This window comes from Erigeron canadensis, chromosome 5, assembly GCF_010389155.1.
Source record: "Erigeron canadensis isolate Cc75 chromosome 5, C_canadensis_v1, whole genome shotgun sequence".
Taxonomy (NCBI): Eukaryota; Viridiplantae; Streptophyta; class Magnoliopsida; order Asterales; family Asteraceae; genus Erigeron; species Erigeron canadensis.
Window position 1 is genome coordinate 1,402,741 of NC_057765.1, and position 22,619 is coordinate 1,425,359.

At 33.2% G+C, this 22,619-nt stretch overlaps 1 protein-coding gene and 2 long non-coding RNA genes across 3 annotated transcripts; all 3 read left to right on the forward strand.

The window, feature by feature from the left end:
- The first annotated feature begins 11,377 nt into the window (after positions 1-11,377).
- Positions 11,378-12,199, forward strand: LOC122602238. The gene has a single exon (XM_043774949.1). It carries the CDS (start codon positions 11,507-11,509, stop codon positions 12,038-12,040), a length of 534 nt encoding a protein of 177 aa, XP_043630884.1. The 5' UTR covers positions 11,378-11,506; the 3' UTR covers positions 12,041-12,199.
- Positions 12,200-16,325: 4,126 nt separating this feature from the next.
- On the forward strand, positions 16,326-17,263 carry LOC122598795. The gene is made up of 3 exons (XR_006323727.1): positions 16,326-16,516; positions 16,657-16,741; positions 17,015-17,263. It is a non-coding gene; the product is annotated as an uncharacterized LOC122598795 (long non-coding RNA).
- A 3,707-nt stretch (positions 17,264-20,970) lies between these two features.
- On the forward strand, positions 20,971-22,005 carry LOC122598794. The gene is made up of 2 exons (XR_006323726.1): positions 20,971-21,143; positions 21,655-22,005. It is a non-coding gene; the product is annotated as an uncharacterized LOC122598794 (long non-coding RNA).
- The last annotated feature ends 614 nt before the right edge of the window (positions 22,006-22,619 follow it).

The window sequence follows — 22,619 nt, forward strand, 5'->3', positions numbered from 1 at the left end:
AATTCATGTTGTTCCACCAAGGAGAACGTATGATCTGCCAAGAGATCAAGAAAAGGAACTGGATTCTGAGACCGAGTCTGATGGTCCCTCGGAAAGAATTTTGGAAAGAACTCTGGCAAGCATCAAGACAACTCCCTTTGTTGCTTCAGCTTCCACTTCGTCTGCTGCACCTCTGAGCATGGAAGCTCAGCTAGAAAAGTCACAAACTGAAGTCCAAAACCTTCTCATTCAGGTTGAGGGCTTATCTAAATCTCTAGCTGCCAACACCAAGTCTCTGGCCGATTTGAAGGGTGCCCAAGTTGTTATAGGTACTGAATTTACAAGAATTGCAATTAATGAGAGCTTGGTGGTTGGGAAGTTACATGAATTGGTGTCAGCATGTAATGGTTTGAGTAGGGCAATTGGTGAAGCTTTCAAGTTGACCAAAAGGGATGTGCAGAGTTCAGTTGTTGCGAATCTGCAATCCTGGATACTTATGATACAAAACTCTTTCTTGGCACTTGAAAAAGAAGTTGGTGAGTTGGTTAAGAAACCAAGTGTTGATGAAGAGTCCCTTGGTGCCTCTGTTAGTGAAAAGGTTTCTGAGACACTGAAGTCCATATTCTCTGAAGATCTTATTTCTCAGATTTCAGTGTCGGTGGCAGAAAAGGTTGAAGAGAGGGTCAGGATAATGGTTTCTGAAGTCTCCAAAGCAACAAATGACAAGGTTGACAAAACTGTTAATGAAATGAAGAATTCTATGTCAACTCTTGATCAACAAGTTCAGAACCAGTCAAAGCAACTGGATGAAATCCTAGCCCTGCTCAAGAAAGCTCCTGAAGTTGTTACTCCTCCTCCCTTTGGTGCTTTATCTGATGAAGAAAAGGGATTGCTGAAGGAAGTCCTGGAGCATGAGAAGCTGAACCTGAACTCGACATTCAGATTAAGAGCTCAGTTTGCCACTATGTCTAAGGGTATTTCTGAAAGTATTACCCAGCAGAATTGGGAACCTCTGCAGGGCATGCAGAAGGCCATTGATTTATATGCTAGGATGCCTGTGGAGATTCCCAAAGGGGGAAGTGATGTGCCAATTGGTTTGCTAGCCAGCTCTCAAGAATTAATAGAAGCAACCAAGAGGCAATCTGAATCTGAGGGGGAACAACTGAGGAAACAATCTGAACCCCAACCATCTGAACAAGCTAGGAAAGACAAAGGCAAAGCTAAGATGGTTGAGGAACCAAAGAAAAAGGGGACCAAGGACTCTGGTTTTGTTGTTGGGGAAAATGTGGATGAGCATGGTTATCCATTGCCAGATTTAGATGCTGACCACAAAAAGTTGGAAGCCCTACAAAGACAAGTCTCCAACCAGTTCATTATGTGGAAAGAAACCAAAGAAAGAGAAAGGGCCCAACACTTGGCAATGGGTACCATTGATCTGGTAGATGCTGCAGCTCTTGGCCTCTCTAATGAAAGATATCAAAAGATCAAGCATGATGCAAGAGTGTAGAAGGCCTTGGTGGAAATGGCCGAATATGAATATGGAATGAAGTATTCTCCCTTAGAACAAAAGTTGGACCATCTCACTTTCAAAATATCTATTGAAGATCTGGTAAAGAATAGGAAGAAAGAGATGGAGATCAAAAAAAAAGAAATTATGTCCAGTGTCTGAAGGCTGAGAAGGAAATCTGTAGGCCACCTCAGAAGCCCAAACTAACTGGCCCAAGGACAACAAGAAAGCATGCTCGAGATGCTGACCTCTCTACATTCATACCTATTTCTAAAGAAGTTGTTCAGGTAAAGGATAAACATGAAAAGAATCAGTATGATTAGTATATGAAACACAGGTGCCATCCTGCAAAGATCCTTGATGTGCAAATTCTGAAGGAAGATGGTTTAAAACTGTTCAATCTGATTGTGAAAAGAGATGGTAGAGCAGAAGAAGAATATGAGCAGGTTTCGGTGCATAAGTTTGGGTATTCTGAGCACAAGGAGATGATCAATGCTCTGAAAGGAAAACCAAAGTCTCATCTGAATGGCGCCTGGATGCTGAAGATCCAACAGAAAATGAAGGCCAAAGTTGAGATGGAGGAAAGATTATTTGGAAAGATCAACTCTACAAAGAGAAAGGCTACTGAAGCACCTTCCGGCTCAAGGCCTGCGAAGAAGTAGTTGTATCTCTTTGTAAATATTTGTACTTGTAAATATTTTCCATTTCATTTCTGTACTTGTAATTGAACAATCATCTCAGTATCTTTTATATAGTTACAAGTTACATCATATTATTAGGAAATAGTTTAAGTAAGAAAACAAACAAGAAAATTTTCTTAAGGCATCATGATCTATGAGATGTCCTTAGAAATATTTTTTCAACTTAAACAAAAACTTGTATTTTTTAGACTTACAAACTTGTATAGATAGAAGTCTAAAATACATGAACTATTTTAGAACAAATAGGGGGAATTTGTTAGGTCGAAAATCGACTAAGAATGATTTGTTCAAAATAGTTGAAGTTCAATGAAGAAAGCTTGCTCAGAATTCTGAAGTCATTCAGAATAAAGCTCAATGAAGCTTCACTTCAGATTCAGAATCAACCTACACTGAAGACGTTCAGACTGAAGTCAAAGACTGAAGATTGAAGAAGAAGATCATCTCAGAAGCAGAGCTCAGAGAAGATCTTACCTGAAGTTGAATCTGAAGAGGCTCAGTGAAAAAGTACTTACAACACTTTTTCATTGATTACGAGGAAAGTCTTTTTGCAGCTTTAACTACCTTTACCCGGTTAATTACTCTCAACCTGGGATTGGGAAAGTTTTAGCATAAGGTTGGGAATAAAGTATGTCAAGTCACATCAAAGAAACTTACATACTTTACCTTAAACAAACATGTTATGGATTTGTCCCACAAATCCATAAATGCATCCAACCATATTTGTACGGCATATTGCCATGTCATCAAGACATGTTTTGCCTATAAATATAAGACTTCTCACACTTGCAAAAGTGCTTGGAACTTTGGCAATTGCAACGTGTGATATTACTCTAAGTATTCTTATGAGTAATTCCTTGTCGCATAGATCATTTGTATTTCTAGGGTTGTTTAGATATTTTCACAAGTGTGATTATCTTTGTTCATCAACAACTCTTGTATTTTGTTTATAACAATAAATAAAATACATTGAAAAATACATCTCGTCTCACTGCCATAATACTTGATTATATTTAATAACTTATATAGTTTCAAGCAATCGTACTTCATTATTCTTATCCATTATCTGGATCGTAATTCTAACTAGTCTTATCTAGTTTCGATTTACTTGCCAGTCGGGTTTCTTGATATAATTTGTGATTATTATTGTCTAACCTCATATCTTGTTATATCTTGATCTCTTGTACATCTTGTTTAGGTGGACTCACAGTTGACATACTGATATTGGTTAAGCTGCCGGTTCTTTCCATAATTTTTTGAAATGAACAAAACATAAGTAACCAATACACCATATTTGGTTCTCCTCAAAATTTTATGTTGCTAAAAGGAGAAATAGAACCTTAATGGACATGGTGAAAAGTATATTTGTTAACACTAACTTACCTACTTTCCTTTGGACTGAGGCTTTACACACAGCTGTTCATTTACTCAATAAGAGTTCCATTAGAATCTGTCCTTAAGACTCTTGGACAGAAAGGAAACTGAGTCTAAAATATATGAAAATATGGCGCTGTCCTGCCAAAGCATAACTTTATAACCCTAACTTAAAGAAACTGGATCATAAATCCCTTACATGTTTTTTTATCAGTTATTAGTTTTACTGTCTTTCTTACAACACTAGCATTATTGACACGCATCATGCCACGTTTGTCGAGAATTAAGAGATCAGTGGGAGCACGACAAATCATAACTTAAGATTTGTAAGAAGTACAAGAAGCGGGGGGAACCACTCGTCGGTTACTATTACTCATCCGATAACTCCTCTTGTACTGAACGTTGCTCCTAATGTCACTGATTAGCCTTCTCCTAATTAAAATCCTAATCCTCCTAATCATGATACTACTAATGATAAAGCATCTTATTAATAAGGCTAAAGCATCTTACTATTAATGCTAAAGCATCTTCCTTACTAAACCTGAAAATCAACTCAGGATATCATCTGGGTCACACAAGGCCATAACTTTTGATGATTTCATAACTTATTTAATTGCAATTGAGGACATTGGAAAGCTTATTGATCCTATTTCTTATCAAGAAGCCATTAAAGCAAACAGGCCACTTAGTGGAATGAAGCCATAATTTGAAAGCTCAATTCCATATAGCATAATGACGTTTGGGAATGGATCTTCAAAACCAAATTAGACCCGAATGGAAACGTTAAACGTTATAAGGCCAAACTGGTTGCGATGGGCTTAACTGAAAAGGAAGGAATCGATTATCAAGAGAAAATACCTTTTCTCTTGTATGTCATAAAGATTCCTTAAGGATTATCATGACATTCGTAGCTCATTATGATTTAGAGTTACATCAGATAGATGTCAATACAACTTTCTTGAATGGAAACTTGCAATAAGACGTATACATGCGGTAATCTGATGGATTCATTCCAAAAGGTAAAGAGCACATGGTCTGCAAGTTCAATAAGTCCATATACGGGTTAAAACAAACATCAATAAAATGGTACCTTAAGTTTAATGAAGTCATAAGAGGACAAGACTTCCTAAAGAATTAAGTGGATCATTGTATCTATCTCAAGATCAGTGGGGGTAAACTTACAATCCTTGTTTTGCACGTGAATGATATTATACTTGCAAGTAACAACTTGGATATGTTGTGTGAGTCGAGGCGTTTACTTTCACATAATGTCGAAATAAAAGATCTTGGTGATGCCTCTTATGTCAAAGGTATCGAAATACACCGAGACAGGCATAATGGTGTTCTGTTTCTTTCTCAAAAGACTTATGTTGAACACGTATTAGAACGCCATAATATGCAACACTATTATTAAGAGGAGACGTATGTAATTGTTTCCGAAGTCCAATTATTGAGATTAATAAGGAGCAAATGAGGATGATACCTTACTTATATGTAGTTGTGAGCATTATGTACGCTCAAGTTTGTACTCGTTCAGATATCGCTTATATTGCCGGTATGCTTGGGAGTTAACTAACTGATCCCGAAATAGCAAAAGACGAAAGACTATTTATTAACTTATAGAAGAGGTGACAACTTAGAAGTAGTGGGATATTCTAATTCCAATAAGAAATCTACTTCTGAATATAATTTTATGATTAGCTGCAAACCTATCTTTTGACGGAGTCATAAATAAAAAGCTGACTGCAACGTCTACTATGATGGCTGAACGTTCATAATTTCATGTCATGGGATGTTGTTAAGAACTTGATCAGTGGACTCAAAGTCGTCAACTTTATTACCAGACCATTGACGCTTTACTGTGAGAACTTAGCTATCGTAACTTTCTTGAACAGTGACAGTTCAACTGGCGCTGAGCTGTATCTCGATACAAAGTTTCTGTTTGTACGCGAACGAAATGAGGAAAATATTCTTTGTATTTAGTACATAAGTACACATAATATGCTAGTGGATCCAATGACCGAAGGTCTTCTTCCTAAAATATTCGTAGGACACGTGTCAAAGATGAGGCTTACTAAAAGACCATTATGATAGCATGTTGTACTTATTGGTCATTATTATTAATGAAAAATTTTTCTCCTTATTCAAGTTTTGTTTGTCTGTTAGTTACACTTCGAGCTCATAACAGTGTATAGACATTATGTAACAAAATTTGTCTTAGTCAATTGATCATTGCTTATTAGTTTTAATTTTGAGTCATAGTTTGACTAGTTGGGGTCCTGAGTTGATGTTTTTCTCTACGACTGTACTTATTGACTATGATTTCAGTTTATAACAAAATGAGTATTATCTCGGCCGGACTTATTGAATACTCATAGATAAATGATCGCTTGGTCAAGCGGGAGAATGTTGGAACCACGTTAATGTGACCGTCACTGATCGTTTATCATTCGTGATATGATAATTGACGATAACTAAAATCCCTATGTCTAGTAAATATAAGAGGGGCGTATTTACTCTTAAAGACATATTATAGGGTTTCCCATTAGATGATTAGAAATACGGGGACTTATATTGCACATACTAAACACCAGAGAGCTAAAGTTGTAAATGATCTCTCTATAAATAGAGAGTCATTCCCAACAATTTTAACCATAATCTTTCATCTAATTCTTGTGTGTGTTTCTCTCCTAAGTTCTCAATCTCATCTAAATACAATCATCTCGTTTTAAGAACCCGGCATCAATGGCAAACATTATTGCTCTTACAGGGTCCACTAGATCAGGTATTATTATTATATCATATTTTCATTATATTTACAACACGAATCATAATTATTCCAACATAGTATTGATCATAGACTGATAGACGATCAGTGGATAGAATTGCTTGCATTACACCATGGATTAATATGATTCCCAAAAAAATAAACATCTTCGTTTGGCGACTTCTTCGTGATTGCATTCCTACAAAAATTAATTTGTTCGCGAGGATCGGAGGATATATCGATGTCACTTCCATCAGGTGCTCCACTTGCAAAGTGGGGATTGAAACTTCTAAACATATTTTCCAAAACTGTTCGATTACCAAGTAAACAAGAATCCTAGCTACTTAGTGATTGGTTAAAGGCTGACATTCCTATGACTTCCCCTAAAAATCAGTTGCTTTGGTGTGACAATGGTCGATTTGCTGGAAAAAAAAATATTCTTAAAGCTATATTATATTGAAGTGTGATCATTTTATTATAAATCGCATGTCCGGGAATAATTTAAGCCTACGGGGTCACACGAAATGACACGGTAACTCGGTAATATTAATTGATATATTAAAGTAATATATTGATTAGTTTGATCACGAAATGATTAATTAAACATAATTAAAGGGTTAATTGTATTTAATTAATTAAAGAGGAGGATTAAAATGTGAAAATTGGAAAATTAATTTTGGCCCTAAAACTAAAGGGGGACGGTTGGGTTAAGGCTTTGTAAGCCTTAATCTAGCTTATTTTCCAAGCTAAGTTTAACCTAATTAAGTCCTATAAATAGAGGCTTAATTCTTGGTTTTTCAACACTTTTTTCACATAAGCTTTCTCTCTTTTTTCTCCCTTTTTCTTTGAAGTGGCCGAAATCTCTTTTCCTTAAGGGGATTTCGACTTCAAGTTAAGGGTTTGAACAAAGGGTTGTTCGGTTAGTGATCGGGGTACTAGCATACATTATTCGGGGTGTCTAGTGTGCGATCGTAGAGGGGTTTTGCTTTAAACCCTAAGCAATAATAATATCATTATTATTATTATTATCTTATTGGAGCTTTGCATAGGGTACACAACTCAATTCTATTCTTTGTTAATTAATTTGATTGGATATTTGATTCGATTTCTTCCGTTGCGCTTATTCGTGATTATGTATGTTTATGTGCTCATATTCTAACATATTATTCATTTGGTGGTGGTAGCAAAGGAACAACGTTCTTCACAACGACATTCAAGAGACTAGTAACGATATCTTCAACTCCATTGTGGCCTGCTCGCACCTGTACGTGGATTGTCAATCGTTGTCCACATGCTAATATGTCCTGGCTTGATTGGAGTGGAAATCATGGACTCTTTAATTGAGTTTAGTATTGTGTTGCTACGTCTTTTGTTTTTTTCCTTTTTAGTTCGTGTACCTTCCTCGAGTCCTGTTTGGGTTCGTATCAAAAACACCCTAGAGTGAAAACCAATGGCGTGACCTCTATGGGTGGGGGCTTTTTCTCCCTTTTTATGTACCTCGCAGTAAGGACTCGAAATGACTCTAGAGTGTTTTATTTTTTAGTGTATCTATAGTAGTTCTCCTTTTTTGTGCTGTATTCACCTAACAACTAACGTCTTGCTAGTTTGTTTTTTAATTATATTTTACTGCCGTTCCAATAAAAAAAATATAACTCAAACTAATATCGTTTTATAACTGTTTGACATTATATATGTTGATTTATTTAGTCTTTACTTTTATTAAAGAATAATTTTTAGCATTTCTTTATCTTTTATACAGATTGATTTGCTTTCGTAAGAGGTTGAGCTAAAAGAGTCTACTACATTTGATGAAGGGCAATCTATTTTAAGTTTTGGGTCTCTTATTTGAAATTTAGTTTTAGATTAGGCTCTCTCGTGTTTCTAATAGGTTTCCTCAAATTGTGTTGTGGCTATCTTTTGGTTTTCTTGAATGTTAGAGAACTTTGTCTAATAATATTTGTAAATGTATTGAAAATTGAAATTGATGGAATAGTTCTTTTCGTTTTTAATGTTTAAAGCAATCTTGATTAGTAATACATCATAAAGCTACCATTGTAACACATTTTGATGGCACAAGATTTCTACAATTAAATCTAGCTCGTCGTCATTGTCAAACAGGTCTAACGACACAAAGGTTGTGCCACAAAATACTAATTCTTTTACTTACATAAAACTTAGGCTATAGTGACAACACTAAAAACTGTCACTAAAGGTGGTGAAGTCAATAATGGCATAACAAAAAGTGCCACTAAAAACCATAAGACCTATAGTGACATACCAAAAAGTGTCACTAAGACCCTTTTAGTGGCAGCGTTTCTAGTGACATTTTTTTTTCTGCCACCCATTACTTGGGGGACTTTAGTGCCATTTTTTCAATATTTAGTGATACTTTTTGTGTGCCAGATATGGTATTTATTTGTAGTGTAATTTGGTAAACTGATATGTTGTGCACGTGGGGACACTTAACAGCTAAACTGACATTTGTCATGTCCATTTATGGTCCGAGTGCATAAATGACAAGTTGAGATAAGACTAACGTAATTATTAAACTATATGGAGGAAATCAGTAATATGGTATATAGTTCAGGTATCATTTATGTAAATAACCCTAAAATTTAACATGTGAAGGGATTTTTCATTCAATTTAAATTTGAGACAACACCATTATATATATATATAGGGTAAAGTTATATATATATATATACTAGGTCTTTTACCTGCACGATGTGCGGATTTTTTTTAAAGCAGTATAATAATAAACTATATTATGAAACATGAAAAATATAGTGACCTCTAATCCTTAGATGATAGATTATGTAATGTGAACTCCATGCATAATGTTTTAACATACAAATAGACCTAAATTCAGGTTGAAATTTGGCATTGAGGACTTTGGCTATACTTTAAAGAATTGTTATAGTTGGTCGAATACCCGCAACATACAATTAGGTCAACAAAACAAAACAATGAAGCGTAGTGTAGACCTACATGTAAAGTTGAAACACGCGAATTCGATTTATTGGAGTGCCCAGAGTATATGATCAAGAATTAGGTGAAGATGTCTGGACTCTGAACCAACCTATTTTGATACATCTATTATCGTCTATTAGTTCATATAGAGTATATTATTTCCACATCTTGATGATTGAATCTTTTGATTACATAGAGCTTGATGAATATTTAACTATTTGTTAAATAGCAATTATATACATACACAAAATAAAACTTAAAAAAACCCTTTTTATAGAATTACTAATGTGATTAGATTATATTACCATTCATCCTATATACATACAAATGAAATTAATAACAAATGAATTTGCAATCGTACGTACAATTCTAACAAATATAAGAATTTAGTAATATAGAATTTGTAATCGTACGTACAAAGTAACGATTTTATTAAAAATAAAATTAAAAATAAATAATAATAATAATAATAATAATAATAATAACAACAACAACAACAACAATAATAATAAAGGGTATGTAAGAATTTGTAGATTTGTAATATTCTTGCCAAATTAATGTTGACCAATCCCATAAATATATTGTTTTTCATATACAATATATCCAATTTTATAGTTTCTGTATTCTAATTTATACTATATTTTCTATAAAAAAAAGATTGATAATTTAAAAAAAAAAATATGAAGATGCCACATAGGATAAGTCAACATTTAAACATAGCTTTGATTTAGAGAGGATGACTTAAAAGGCTAGGATTCCATACAAATGGAATCAATAACAAATGAATTTGTAATCGTACGTACAATTCTAACAAATATAAGGATTTAGTAATATAGAATTTGTAATCGTACGTACAAAGTGACGATTTTATTAAAAATAAAAATAAAAATAAATAATAATAATAATAATAATAATAATAATAATAATAATAATAATAATAATAATAATAATAATAACAATAATAATAATAAAGGGTATGTAAGAATTTGTGGATTTGTAATATTCTTGCCAAATTAATGTTAATCAATCCCATAAATATATTGTTTTTCATATACGATATATCCAATTTTATAGTTTCTATATTCTAATTTATACTATATTTTCTATAAAAAAAGATTGATAATTTAAAAAAAACATGGAGATGCCACATAGGATAAATCTTATGTGGCAACATTTAAGCATAGCTTTGATTTAGGGAGGATGGCTTAAAAGGCTAGGATTCTTACTGTTTTAATATTTATATAAATAGGTTTTAGGTAAAATAAAACAAGTATTAAAGTAAAACATGTAAAACAATATATTTCTTTTCACTAAAAATCACCGTGCATCATGAAAATTATCGTGCATCAATTGCTTCGTGAATCTTCGTGTATCAATTTAATCATGATCTAAGGGTCAAAATCTTGTCTTATTTGTTTTACTTTAATACTTATTTTACAATACCCTATCCCTATATAAAATAAAGTGGAACATGCTTAGCTACAGTATACGTGCTAATGTTAACAATTTTGTCTTCTTCTTAATTTTTTATTTTTTTTTAATTCTTTTTATATATGATACTATATTGTTAGAGTTTTTTACTTTTACCACTTAACTTTTAGGTTTTTTAACTTTAGTCTAACTTTGGTTATGAAAGCCAAAGAGAAATCCAATAATCGGGATTTGAAAGTTCATTATATGACATAGACATTTTACAAGATTTTTACATAACATAGACATTTGGTCATAGTTAGTTACATCCATAGGTAATAATCCCTTTTACTTTCTATTTCTTATTATAAGGTTTCCAACTTTTACCATCAAACTCTATGTCTTTTCAACTTTGGCTACCCATTTTTTTTATATAGTAAACTTTTAGCATCCAAACTTTTGGGTACTAGATGTATGTTTGCATGATGCGGCGGTGATCCGTTGCCCGGATAAAAATTCTAGTTGCATATATGCTATTTCAACTCACCAAACACGAATAAAATTTTGAACCTTGCAAGGAAAGTAAATATGGATCGGAGAAACTCATATCAACCAAAATGATGAAAGAGGAAGCAACATCACATCCCCACTTCATCATGATGCTTTTGAAAAGCTTCAAATTATCCCATTTTCCATAGTATTATAATGCCCAACTTTGATCTTTTGTATCCTCTGATGGATGGTTTTGAACCCTACCACTTCTCATTCCAATAGTTTCAAAATTATCTTTAATTAATCAAAATGCAAGCTATAATAAACCCAAAAAACAAGAATAATAACCCAAGAGGTTTTCAAAGAAACCAAATGCAAACTTGCAACCTTTTGTCGATCGCAAGGTGTTTCAATGGATGTCGAGATCATACTCAAGTGTCGGGGTTTGGGACAAGGGTTTGGAACCTTAGTGATAGACCCGTTGAGCTACAAATAAGGGTGGGATCGATTTTGAAAAAAGTTCATACGCTTAAGCCTGGTTCGTCAAAGAGGTTAAAAAGCAAGAAGATTTATAAGGCTTATGTTCCTGGTGGTGGCAATCATAGCAAAAATGGCAAAAATAATTGCAGTGGTGGTGGAGATAGGAGTTTCTTGTATTACTATGACGAAACATGTCATCCATACATTTGGATACATGACACTTCAGGTGACTTTTCAAGAATGGTGAGACAACAATACATTAGTCTTGAAGATCTAAGAGATTGTTGTGAGATCAAGATCTTTAGGGATCATCTAAAAGGCTCCATATCTATAAGAAAGAAGCCTAGACCCGACTTTTGCTGATTTCTATTTTTTGTTGTTTGTACTTTTTCTTTCTTTTATTTTAGTACGATATGAATATGAATGAAGATATATTCTTGTTAAATGTGTTCGATCATCAAAAGTTGTCTCGTTTGATCGATCATGAATTGCTAGTAAGTTTATTGTATGCTTTTTCTTTTATCTCGACAGGCTATTTGTGTTGCAGAAAATTAAGCAATATAATGTATTGAATTTGTGTTATCCTACTTCCATAGTCGAGCTCTTTACTACAAAAACCATATTCGTTTACCATTAAAATCATACACTCATCTTAACTTGCTCAAAATCGTTTTGAGATCAATCTATATATGATATAAAAAAAAATAATTTGCTCTACAAGACTTCTGATTTTTGTAACTGAAATAATCATTTCATCGTTAAAAAGCCCACTAGACTACAAAAAAGATGCACCTTTTGACTTTGGCAGTCAAATCAAGAGCCTTACGACTAAATTTACTAGACTTAAGTGAATTAAAATGAGTACCGCAATGGGAAATTTTGATGTGTTCTTCTTTCTTTTCGGCTAAGGTAGCTTGATAAGTAGGCAACATGAATATCTTACAAGAGATCTCGGCAAGTAAGATTTTTCTAATGAATCGTCTGATCTCGTTAGCTTGAATTTCGTGACTTGATCTTTTAATTTCTCTAATTAGTTTAGTCCTCGATGACATCGTCCGTTGGGACTATCCGGACTTACTTGGGTGACATGGGTTTCTGTCCTGATTAAAGCGAAATATGTTGCCAATCCCATTGTACTCATGCCGTTGTACTTTGGTTTTGGTGGTTTATTATTCTACTAGTCATTTGGTACTTCATCAAATTTATTTGACTTTTTAAAATATTGGTAGAATATGAGTTTGTTTATGATGGTTTCTTTGAAAACATGCATGGTAAAGATCATGAAAGAAAATTTTTTAAAATACTTTATGAAAATGCCTCTCAATTTTGCTTGTGTTCCCACAATGAACCCCAATTTGAATGATAGCAGCCTTGAAGTGCTTTTGGAAAAAATAAGTGATGATTCGGGGTGTTGGGAAGTGGATATGAACTTTTCTATGAATGTAAAAAAGTTAATAATTTGTTTCTACACAAACTCCATTGCTCATTTCACCATTAGGGAGAATCAACTTTACTCATTTCAATCTCTGTCATCAAAAGAAAAAGGGCTAGCTCTGCTTAATTACGGATTACTGTCGATTGCTGATTTCCATTTTTATTGTTAATGTTTTGTTAATTTTGACACTTGCTCGATTAAGCTATTGATTGGACAAAATAGTTGAATGTTAAGTTTGAGATATTGCTTGCTGAAGACCTGCTTGTGGAAACGTCTGAATGAGAACGTGTATGAAATAGTTTCTATTTGATCAGACCACCATATTTGTTCAGACAAGCATAATGCGATCCAGACTATTGTATGGTCTCTAGTCTTGTTCAGGCGATCCATTGTAGGGCATAAATCATTAGAAGGCCTTTTGTTTATTATTTGCGGTCATATCCCTTGTAGTTTCTAGTCAGAAAATGTTGATTCTTTTAACACACAAGTACGCGCTATATCCTACAAGTTTGTATTAATGTGAGAACGTTAATACTACCATTAGTTTAATACAAACTTGGAGTACGGCACAATTGTGTGCTAAAATAATCAACATTTTATGACTAGAAGCTAGCAACGTGACCGCACATAATAAACAAAAGGTTTTCATTCAAAATATACCCCACACAAGACCAGAGAGCACATGACAACAATTTGGATCGCATAACGCTTGTATGAACAAAATATAAGCGAAACAAAAGTTTGATGAAACTGAAACTATTTCATCCACATTTTTATTCAGACATTTTCAAAGGCTGTGTGCAAGCAATATTTCAGAATTAACATTCACCTATTGCATTCAAGCAATTTCAACTTAATCAAGCAACTATCAAAAATAACAAAAACTTTAACAAAAGTTAACGGGATTTAGTTATAACAACACCTAATAAATCGCAATAAAGCAACAATTAAGCAATAGAGTTTGTGTAAAAATAACTTATGAACTCGATGAATACTAAATTTCTGCTTAAAATTGAAAAGGACTGTACTACATGTGAAAAACTAAATGCAAGATTGAAGAATGAGAATCGAACACAAATTTGAGAGCTTATCTATTGTGAAATCAGTAACATATGACATGACAGATTCTTTTTTAACATTTGCTACTTTGCTGGTAAGTAATTTTGGGTTGGATTCTAATTTTATTGTTGGATTGAATTCTTTATTATATTGGGCCTAAAATCTAAGTAAAAAATACGATTAACATGACTATGTTGGGTTAGTTTGGGTCACAATACATTGCATGCGGTGTTCAGATTTCAGCATGGTCAATGTACTATGCAACAACTTTTCTGGTATGATCTTGTGATAATAAATTATTAATGCATGCCTACAAAGTGTCACACTCACTGCCGGCTCTATTGTAGTTTTGGGTTAGGCGGGTGCTTGAGGCCCCAAATTTATGAGGCCTCAAATTTTAATCTAGATTTGAGTTTTTTTTACATAAGGACTTTTTTTACTTGGTATTTTTAACATAAGAAACAAGCACTCAAAGTCTCTAATCATCATAGGTTAAAAGAATCTTCAATAAAATATTATTGTTCCATCTTCCCTCTATGGTTTCTTTTAATTTATCTTAAATACATTATCTTTCTATGAATTGATTTGATTTTGATTAATAATAATGATTTATCTACGTAATTTATTCATGGGTTTATTGTGTTTACTACATTACCTTCTCATTATTTGGTTTTGAACTTCGAACTTGTATATATCTTATGCCCGAATAAAAGAGCTTTGGTAGAAATTTTAAAAGAAAGACCTCTAAAATCGATTTTGTTTAAGGCCACAAAAAACGTTGAGCCGGCTCTGGTCACACTTTATGGCTATTCTCTTAACAAGTTAATGTCTATGTTTAATCCGACTTGAAATTGACTCAACTCGACACTAATCCTTTGACACACCAAAAATATATACTATAACAAATTTAAATTGGGAATTATAGTTGTTATTTGTCATGGCCAACAACATAAACAAATAAGCTTTTTCTCTATTCATATATACGAGTATTATTTACTATTATACAGTACGTTAGTTTTAGATAATGGAAATAAGACATATAACCCGTTGGACACCTTGTAAGATAGCTACTATGGCCTATAAGCATAAATATATACTAGATGGATGCATGTGCGTTGCAGCGGCGATGTCAATGCAATTTTTTAATGGTGTATAGTTCTCCAGGTGATTATAGCAAACATCTTATCGTTTTCAGACTTTGTCCTCAACTGAAGCCAAATTAATTGTTCACATACAATCTACAAATTGCACGACCAAGTTGAGATTTTCGAATTATATAAATGTACATAACTACATATAGTCACTATGAGCTTAGTTTGCTAAAAGGATGACCGAGCTTTTAGTTCCAATTGATGGGCGTTGTGAAGTGGCTAAATCCCAAACTTTCTATGAAATTATTTCCTCATTCTGCATAAAAAAAATTATAATAAAAAATAATAAATAGAAAGCAAAAAACAGAAAACAAAACAAACCAAGTCAAAAAATCATTAATTTAAAATGCTATAACGGCATAATATCGTCATGATATGTGTTATATAAACCAGTTAGTTATTGTGTTAGTTTGGTTTGTTTTATCAAATGGGTCAAAAGCGAAAGTTTAGATAAAAGGGGACAGGTCAAATGAACAATCAAGGTCCAGATTTGTCAAGAAAATACTCGTAACTACCTAGTAAAATAAGGAATTTTTTGTGATCTACATGTTCCTACATTCAGCTCCAAAAATAAGAAACACCACATGTAAATGAAACAAAAGTCACTTTTGTTTCTTTTTTGCTTAAATTTAGATAAACATGTAGCAATACTCGGATTAAAAAAAATTGATTAATTATGATTCAGCACGAACTCTTTAAAATCCCATATTAGAAAACATGAAAAAAATTGGTTCTTGTTTTTCTTGAACTTGACCCAAATCACTTTGCTAGTAGTGTTTTGAGCTTCTAGAAGAGCTTTTTGGAATCTTGGCTTTTGGAAACATTTAACTGATGTGATCATCTAACAACTCCAAATTTATCTGCCAAATTAATGTATAACTCACCTAACTGCAGGGCCGGCCCAAGTGTATATTGGGGTCAAGCATGGGCTTGAGGCCACCAAAAACAAAAAGGCCCCCAAATTTGTACCCTCCTTTGTATACATTAAAAAAGAATACTCCGCCTAAATTAAAAAAATATATATAGACAGAAGTTAGAAGACGCAGCCTCCCTCGAAGTCTTCATCCTCCTTGAAAATTGAAAAGCGTGTGATTTTTCTCTGAAACTATGATTGCAATGGAGTCTTATGGTTATGGTGAAATCGAGGGGTTATTTACTGATGTTTCCATTCTCCAAAATTGGGTATAACATTGGGTAAGTTTATTCACTGTGTTTCCATTCTCCAAAAATCATTTACTGATGTTTTGTAAGTATATATATATATATATCAAGATGTGTATGTGATTCTACTAATTTAATGTTCTGATTCTGCTCATTCTAATGGATCTCACTAGAAATTGAACTTTGGACTTTTGTTCAAAAGCTTGGAGATGCTGTTTTTATACCTGCTGGTTGCCCCCATCAGTTTAGAAATTGAAGGTATTTGACTTCTAGTTTCCATACCCCTTATTTATTGCGTATGAAGTTATTTAGGACCAATGCTTGATGTTCTGGGAATAACTTGCATTTCTTTAAGCTGCCTGCTTGCTAATTGATGTTATGATAGTTATTGTTTTTTACTTTAATTAGTTGGATGGTTTCAAGTTATTTAGTTCTGCCTTGATTAGTTTATTGTTGGTCATACGGTTAAGTTACTACAAACAATAAGTTGGTGCTTATTTAGGTACGGGAATAAGTTAGTTTATCATACAGGTTTGTCAACTTATCTTGTTGGGTTGTAGCACAACAGTAGCTCAGTGGCCAGCAACATCAGCAGCGCTTCAGCAACAGTAGATTTTTTTCTGTTTACTTTACTTTGTATGTTGATAAACTAGGCCCTCAAAATTGATGTCGTTTAAGGCCACCAAAAAGCTTGAGTCGGCACTGCCTAGCTGCCATACAACACAAAACACTCGTAGTTAGATAATCTTTTGTGTATGTTGTACTTGCTACCGGAATACTTTAATATATGTCAAATTATATTATATATCTAACTCTGAGTTATATGATCATATAAACATACAAAATCACACATAGTTACTTCTAACCCTTAAGGTACTGACCTAAATTCACACAATGATATACCAAATTTTAAACTTAAATACATAACAAATATGTCTTTTTCCCTTAATTACCTTACACCACGTGAAATTGTAAAGGAAAGGATTTTAGATTTTCAATAACTCACCCAGCTCGTAAATCTCTTACAATTCGTTAAAGGTGTTTACCGGTCTCAATGTTGCTAGCAAAGGCATCTAATCCTGAGTTTGCTAACATTAACATTGCTTTCATATTGCCTCGAAAATCAGATGTCAAGCACTCCGCCATAATCTCAGGTTTGCTATTCTGCAAAGACAATTAGAAAAATGCATGTCATCCGTATTATTGAAGTTTGTCACTTCGAAAGCGGTAGCCCATTGCCTTATTTTAAGTGATATGCAGTGGACATAGCAAAATGGGTGGGCGGTGGATAACGGGTTGGGGTCAAAGGTCAAATGTGTAATTCTAATGCCAGTTGAATCAATTAAGTTGGTTTTTCGTACAAAAATTTTTATTAACTTCTTAAAACACTTGGCATGTCAAAACAGCTGTTTAGCAATTTGATCTTTTGATTGCATATGACACGTCCATTAGAATCCCGATGGGTTTTAACAGTTAGTCACCAAGGCTCCGTCTTGTCATGAAGTCTCCCTCTGTTCAACAACATTTTTGTTGTCCCATTTTACAAAATTAAGTCGAAGTTGAATGAAGAGCAAACATTGAAATTAAAAACTATCATACTTATAAAACTTGTTGCCTTTTTATGCACAAAACAAATCCATGTACTACTTTTTTGTTTAAAGTACCAAAACTCACAAAAAGATTTTAAAACGAATATGTTAAAAAATCTATACAAAGGAAGCACGTTAGCTTTTTTACCTTTAAAGACGAAACGACAATAGAATCACCATAGTCTAACCAATAAGTTGAAAGAAAATCATCAACATTACTGTAATTATTCATGGTATTAAAGCCTACATGCATCTAATCAAAAGAAACAAAGTCAATTTATATAAAGCAAATCAAAATCAAAAAATGATATTGAGATATATAACACAGTTTGAAAAACCACCTAAAGAATTCAAATTATATTAATTTTCTATAACACAGTTTAAAAAACCACCTAATGAGATATAATGAGATATACTTGTACAAATACCTTGCAAATCGATATCCTTAAGTTACATAATCATAAAATGATATTCTTATCCAAAGTATTAGTAGGGATTTCTCGTTCTTTTGAGCCCTTCAAGTGATATCATAACCCATAACCTAAAGTTATTATAACAATTTGTATATTGAGAGTGAAGTATAAGGCTTAACTTGATATATATTAAGAATGTAAGAAAACAACTAAATATGTAAAATGAATCGGTATAGAGAAATTGTGAATATTTGGAGGATTTTGGAGTTATGAAGTGACGTTCCCGACGACGTGAACCAAATAAGTGTAGGAAAGTTGTAACACCCCAAGATTTTTATAGTAAAATAAGTTAACTCCTTTTTGTAGTTTTAACATTAAAATAATTTCTTAATATTTAATTTTGAGTTATGGGATTAATTAAGTTGAAACTTTTACGGATAGTTGGTAAAAATACCCACAAATATTGATATGGGGCGTGAAAGTGCTAGCCACACTCTTTTTTTCACTGTTTCTTCTTTCACTTTCTCTTATCTTCTTGATTCTTCTCATCTCAAATCAAATATAATCTTTACTAAAATTTAAAAAAATCTACAAACACCAACTTGAATAATAATTTTTCACTATCTTAGAAATTCAAAAGTTAGGGTTGAGAAGTGTGTATGGGGATGTGGCCGAAAATCTCAAGAGAAAAAGGGAATTGAAGGAGAATAATTTGTAAATTAAAGTCTTGCAATTGTTCTTGAAATCATTAAGGTAATAATTCCCTAACCTAGTTTTGAATTGTGTTAGAGATTTAGGGTTCTTGAAATGCCATAACTTGGAGGTTTTGGTAGAAATTGTGTTTGTATGATTTTTCTACAAATTCTACTATTTTGGTGTTTGTTATTGAGTTGTATGATTTATCTAAGGGCTTTTTACTAAGAAAGTACCCCAACTTGTCACTTTTTACTTTATTGGGGTACAAACAAAATCTGTCTTATTGTGAAGAAAAAAACCGACTAAAACACCTATGTTGGGTCTTCCATCAGGTAGTCAGTCATTTTTTGTTTTTATTTTTATTTTAATTTAATTTATAATTTATATTATAAAAAACAACCACCATAGATCTTAATATGTAAAAAACAACCCAGAAAAATATCTCTATCTCTTTCCAATTATTATGAGTCAAATCAAAATACCCACATATACAAATGTAAAATCTCATTTTCCATGAAACCCACTTTCAGAGATCTTCATTTTCTTCTCAATTAACACACAAATTTCTATTTCTTTTTCAATATATTTCAATCACATTCAAACCCTCATTCTCCCATTGCCGCCGTACTCTTTCGATTGTTCCATCGTAATGATCGGAAAAGAAAATGCCCGCATAAAAAAACATTAGTAAAACAACTTTAAAGAAAAAAAGATACAAACGAAGAACAACCATCATTAGAAACGAAGATTTGACAATCTAATCAGAGTCTGAATGCCAAAATTTATCAGATCTGAATCTGGTACAAATGGAAGTTGCTCGGAAGCTGCAGCACACGGCGATGAAGATTTGATTGGAATAGGTAAAAACCAGATTTGGTTATTGGGGGATGCTAGAAACGGGTTCAGTGGGTTATTGGGCGATGGTGACGGTGCGACGGAGGGTGACAGCATAGGTGGTGTCGGCTGGTTTTGGGGGTTGGATGGTTGCCTTTGTTTGCTTAAATGTTGATGACGATTATTTTGTAGCATTTTTGAGGTGCACTTCATTTTTTCCGGCAAGGTAGGCGGGCGACAAGCGGTGGGTAGCTGGATTTTGAAAGGAGGGGAAGATTGGTTCTGCAAATGATATATAGAGAGTTTGCCGAAGTCCCTATATGACAGTATCATATACAATAATTGAGAACCCGATCCTTATATATCAATAAAGAAACGGAATAAACTTATCGTAAGTTACTGATGGAAACAGAGGATTGGACATTTGGACGTACTCATATGTTAATTTGCGACGAGTGTAATCTTGGGATAAAAAACTTCGCTGGTAAAAAAACAGAAAAAGAAAAGAAAGAAAGAAATCTCGTGATATACTTACTATTAAGTCAACGACCCGCTATATGCTCTTATATACTATTTATTTGTATTTATATATTTATTATATTATATATTATATTATTACTATATATACATTGTATATATAAGTATAAATAAATAGGGGTTAAGGGGCACATGGATATTAAATAATGTATAACTGGGTAGAAATATTACTTAGCCGGTAAAAACCCAACATAGGTGTTTAAGCCGGTTTTTTTCCTCACAATAGGACAGATTTTTATTTGTACCCCAATAAAATAAAAAGTAACAAATTGAGGTATTTTCCAAATAAAAAGCCCTTTATTTAACTAAGAATTTGGATGTTGGCATTGAAACCTTGATTATGAAAGAATGGTGTATTTCATTAGTTGAATGAATGGTGAATTTATTGATAGAATTTAATTCACCAAGTAAAGTTTTTGAATAAAGCAACTCAATGACAAAGTAAAATGATTTTGGGTTTAGAAATTTGTTAGCATGGCTAGATTGAGTTAGTATGAATGTGACCTTATATGCATATTGTGATGATTGATAGGTTGAAAGAAAGGATGTGTTTTCTTGTGGTCACCATGGAATTGGTTATTCGTCTTTGAGGTGAGTACATTTATATATGTTTATATACATTTTGGGTCAATCACATGAGGACGTGGAGGAAGACTATAGTTATGTATTGATAGGATAAAGACCATACGGAGTATGGCATATGGTGTAAGACCATACGGGGTATGGCTAATCAAGGAAAGACCATATGGGGTATGGCATAGAGTTGGAAGACCATATGGGGTATGACAATGTGAATTGGTTGTTGAATAACATATTTGAAATGAACACCTGATAGCGTGGAGTTATATGATTTTCATTTGCGTAATATTATAGTGTATGCAATCCTTGGTATATTGGTAGGTGTTTAGGTGTATTGATTGTAGAATTGTCTTATGATTTCATATGTTATTTGGTAGTATAATTGTGAACATGATTGAGGTGGTATGGTGATGTATTATACCTATGTTATGGTTTTCATGTATTAATTTCATTATGTGTGTAATTGTATATGAATGTACTCACTAAGCATTCGCTTACTTTTTAGTTGTTTACCATTTTATAGGTGGTTCCGAGAGAAGAAACTAATGTTGTTAATTTGAAGTTAGGAGAACAAGGTTAATTTAGAAGGCTTGGAGGTATTGTCCATTCTTGAAAGAATGGATATTTTGTTTAGACACTTAGTCATCCTACCCATGTCTCTTGATCCTATGGTTGTTTTGGTATTCATGCAAATATGGTAAAGGTTTGGTCTTGTGACATCAAAAACAAGTATGGTTATTTTGTATAAAGGTTAACTTGGGTAAATGACCTGTATGGATGTGTAAATGATTGTATGGTACTATGGTCAAATGGTCATTTGAATTATGTTGTAAATTATGTCATGTAGTGGTTTGAAATCAACTTTGATGTGTTATAGAACTTGTGTTTGGAGTTTGGGAAAGGTTGCAAATTGAGTTAATAGTCAAATTTGATGTTTGGTGTGTGCAGTAAGAGTACAGACGCAAGCACGACTAACCGTGCTTAGCGTACGCAGTATTTTCTCTTGGTGTTGAGTTTCTATGAGCACGGACGCAAAGCACAGTCGACCGTGCTTGCGTCCGCAGTTCCTCTAACTTCGAGCAAAAAATTTTCCGAGCTTCATCCGATGTTTTCAAGGTTTGAAACTTATAGGATATGTTTATTATAACATATTTAGGTGTTCTAAATGGTTAGATTTTGAATTTGAACATTTCGAGTTTTTCACTTTATTTTGTTTAAATTTTTTAAAGTATGGATTGGTCAAACAAAGACAACTTGTATAAAAAGAAAATAAAAAATGGTCGAGTCGAGTCGTTTCACCCTGCATCTTTAAAAGGAAAAAAAAGTTTTATACGAATCATGTGACGGCGTTGAATGATGAACCAAAAAGAAAACCGAATCACCAGAGGTAGAGATGATGGATGGTGGTGGTGGTGCTAGAAATGGTGTCACTGGAGTACAATTACGATGTGAGAGAGAAGGAAGGGAGGGGGTGATTGTGATGATTCT

Bases quoted from the DNA above. Each gene is read 5' to 3' on its own strand.
- LOC122602238 (XM_043774949.1), top strand. From the start codon at position 11,507: ATGCAAGCTATAATAAACCCAAAAAACAAGAATAATAACCCAAGAGGT.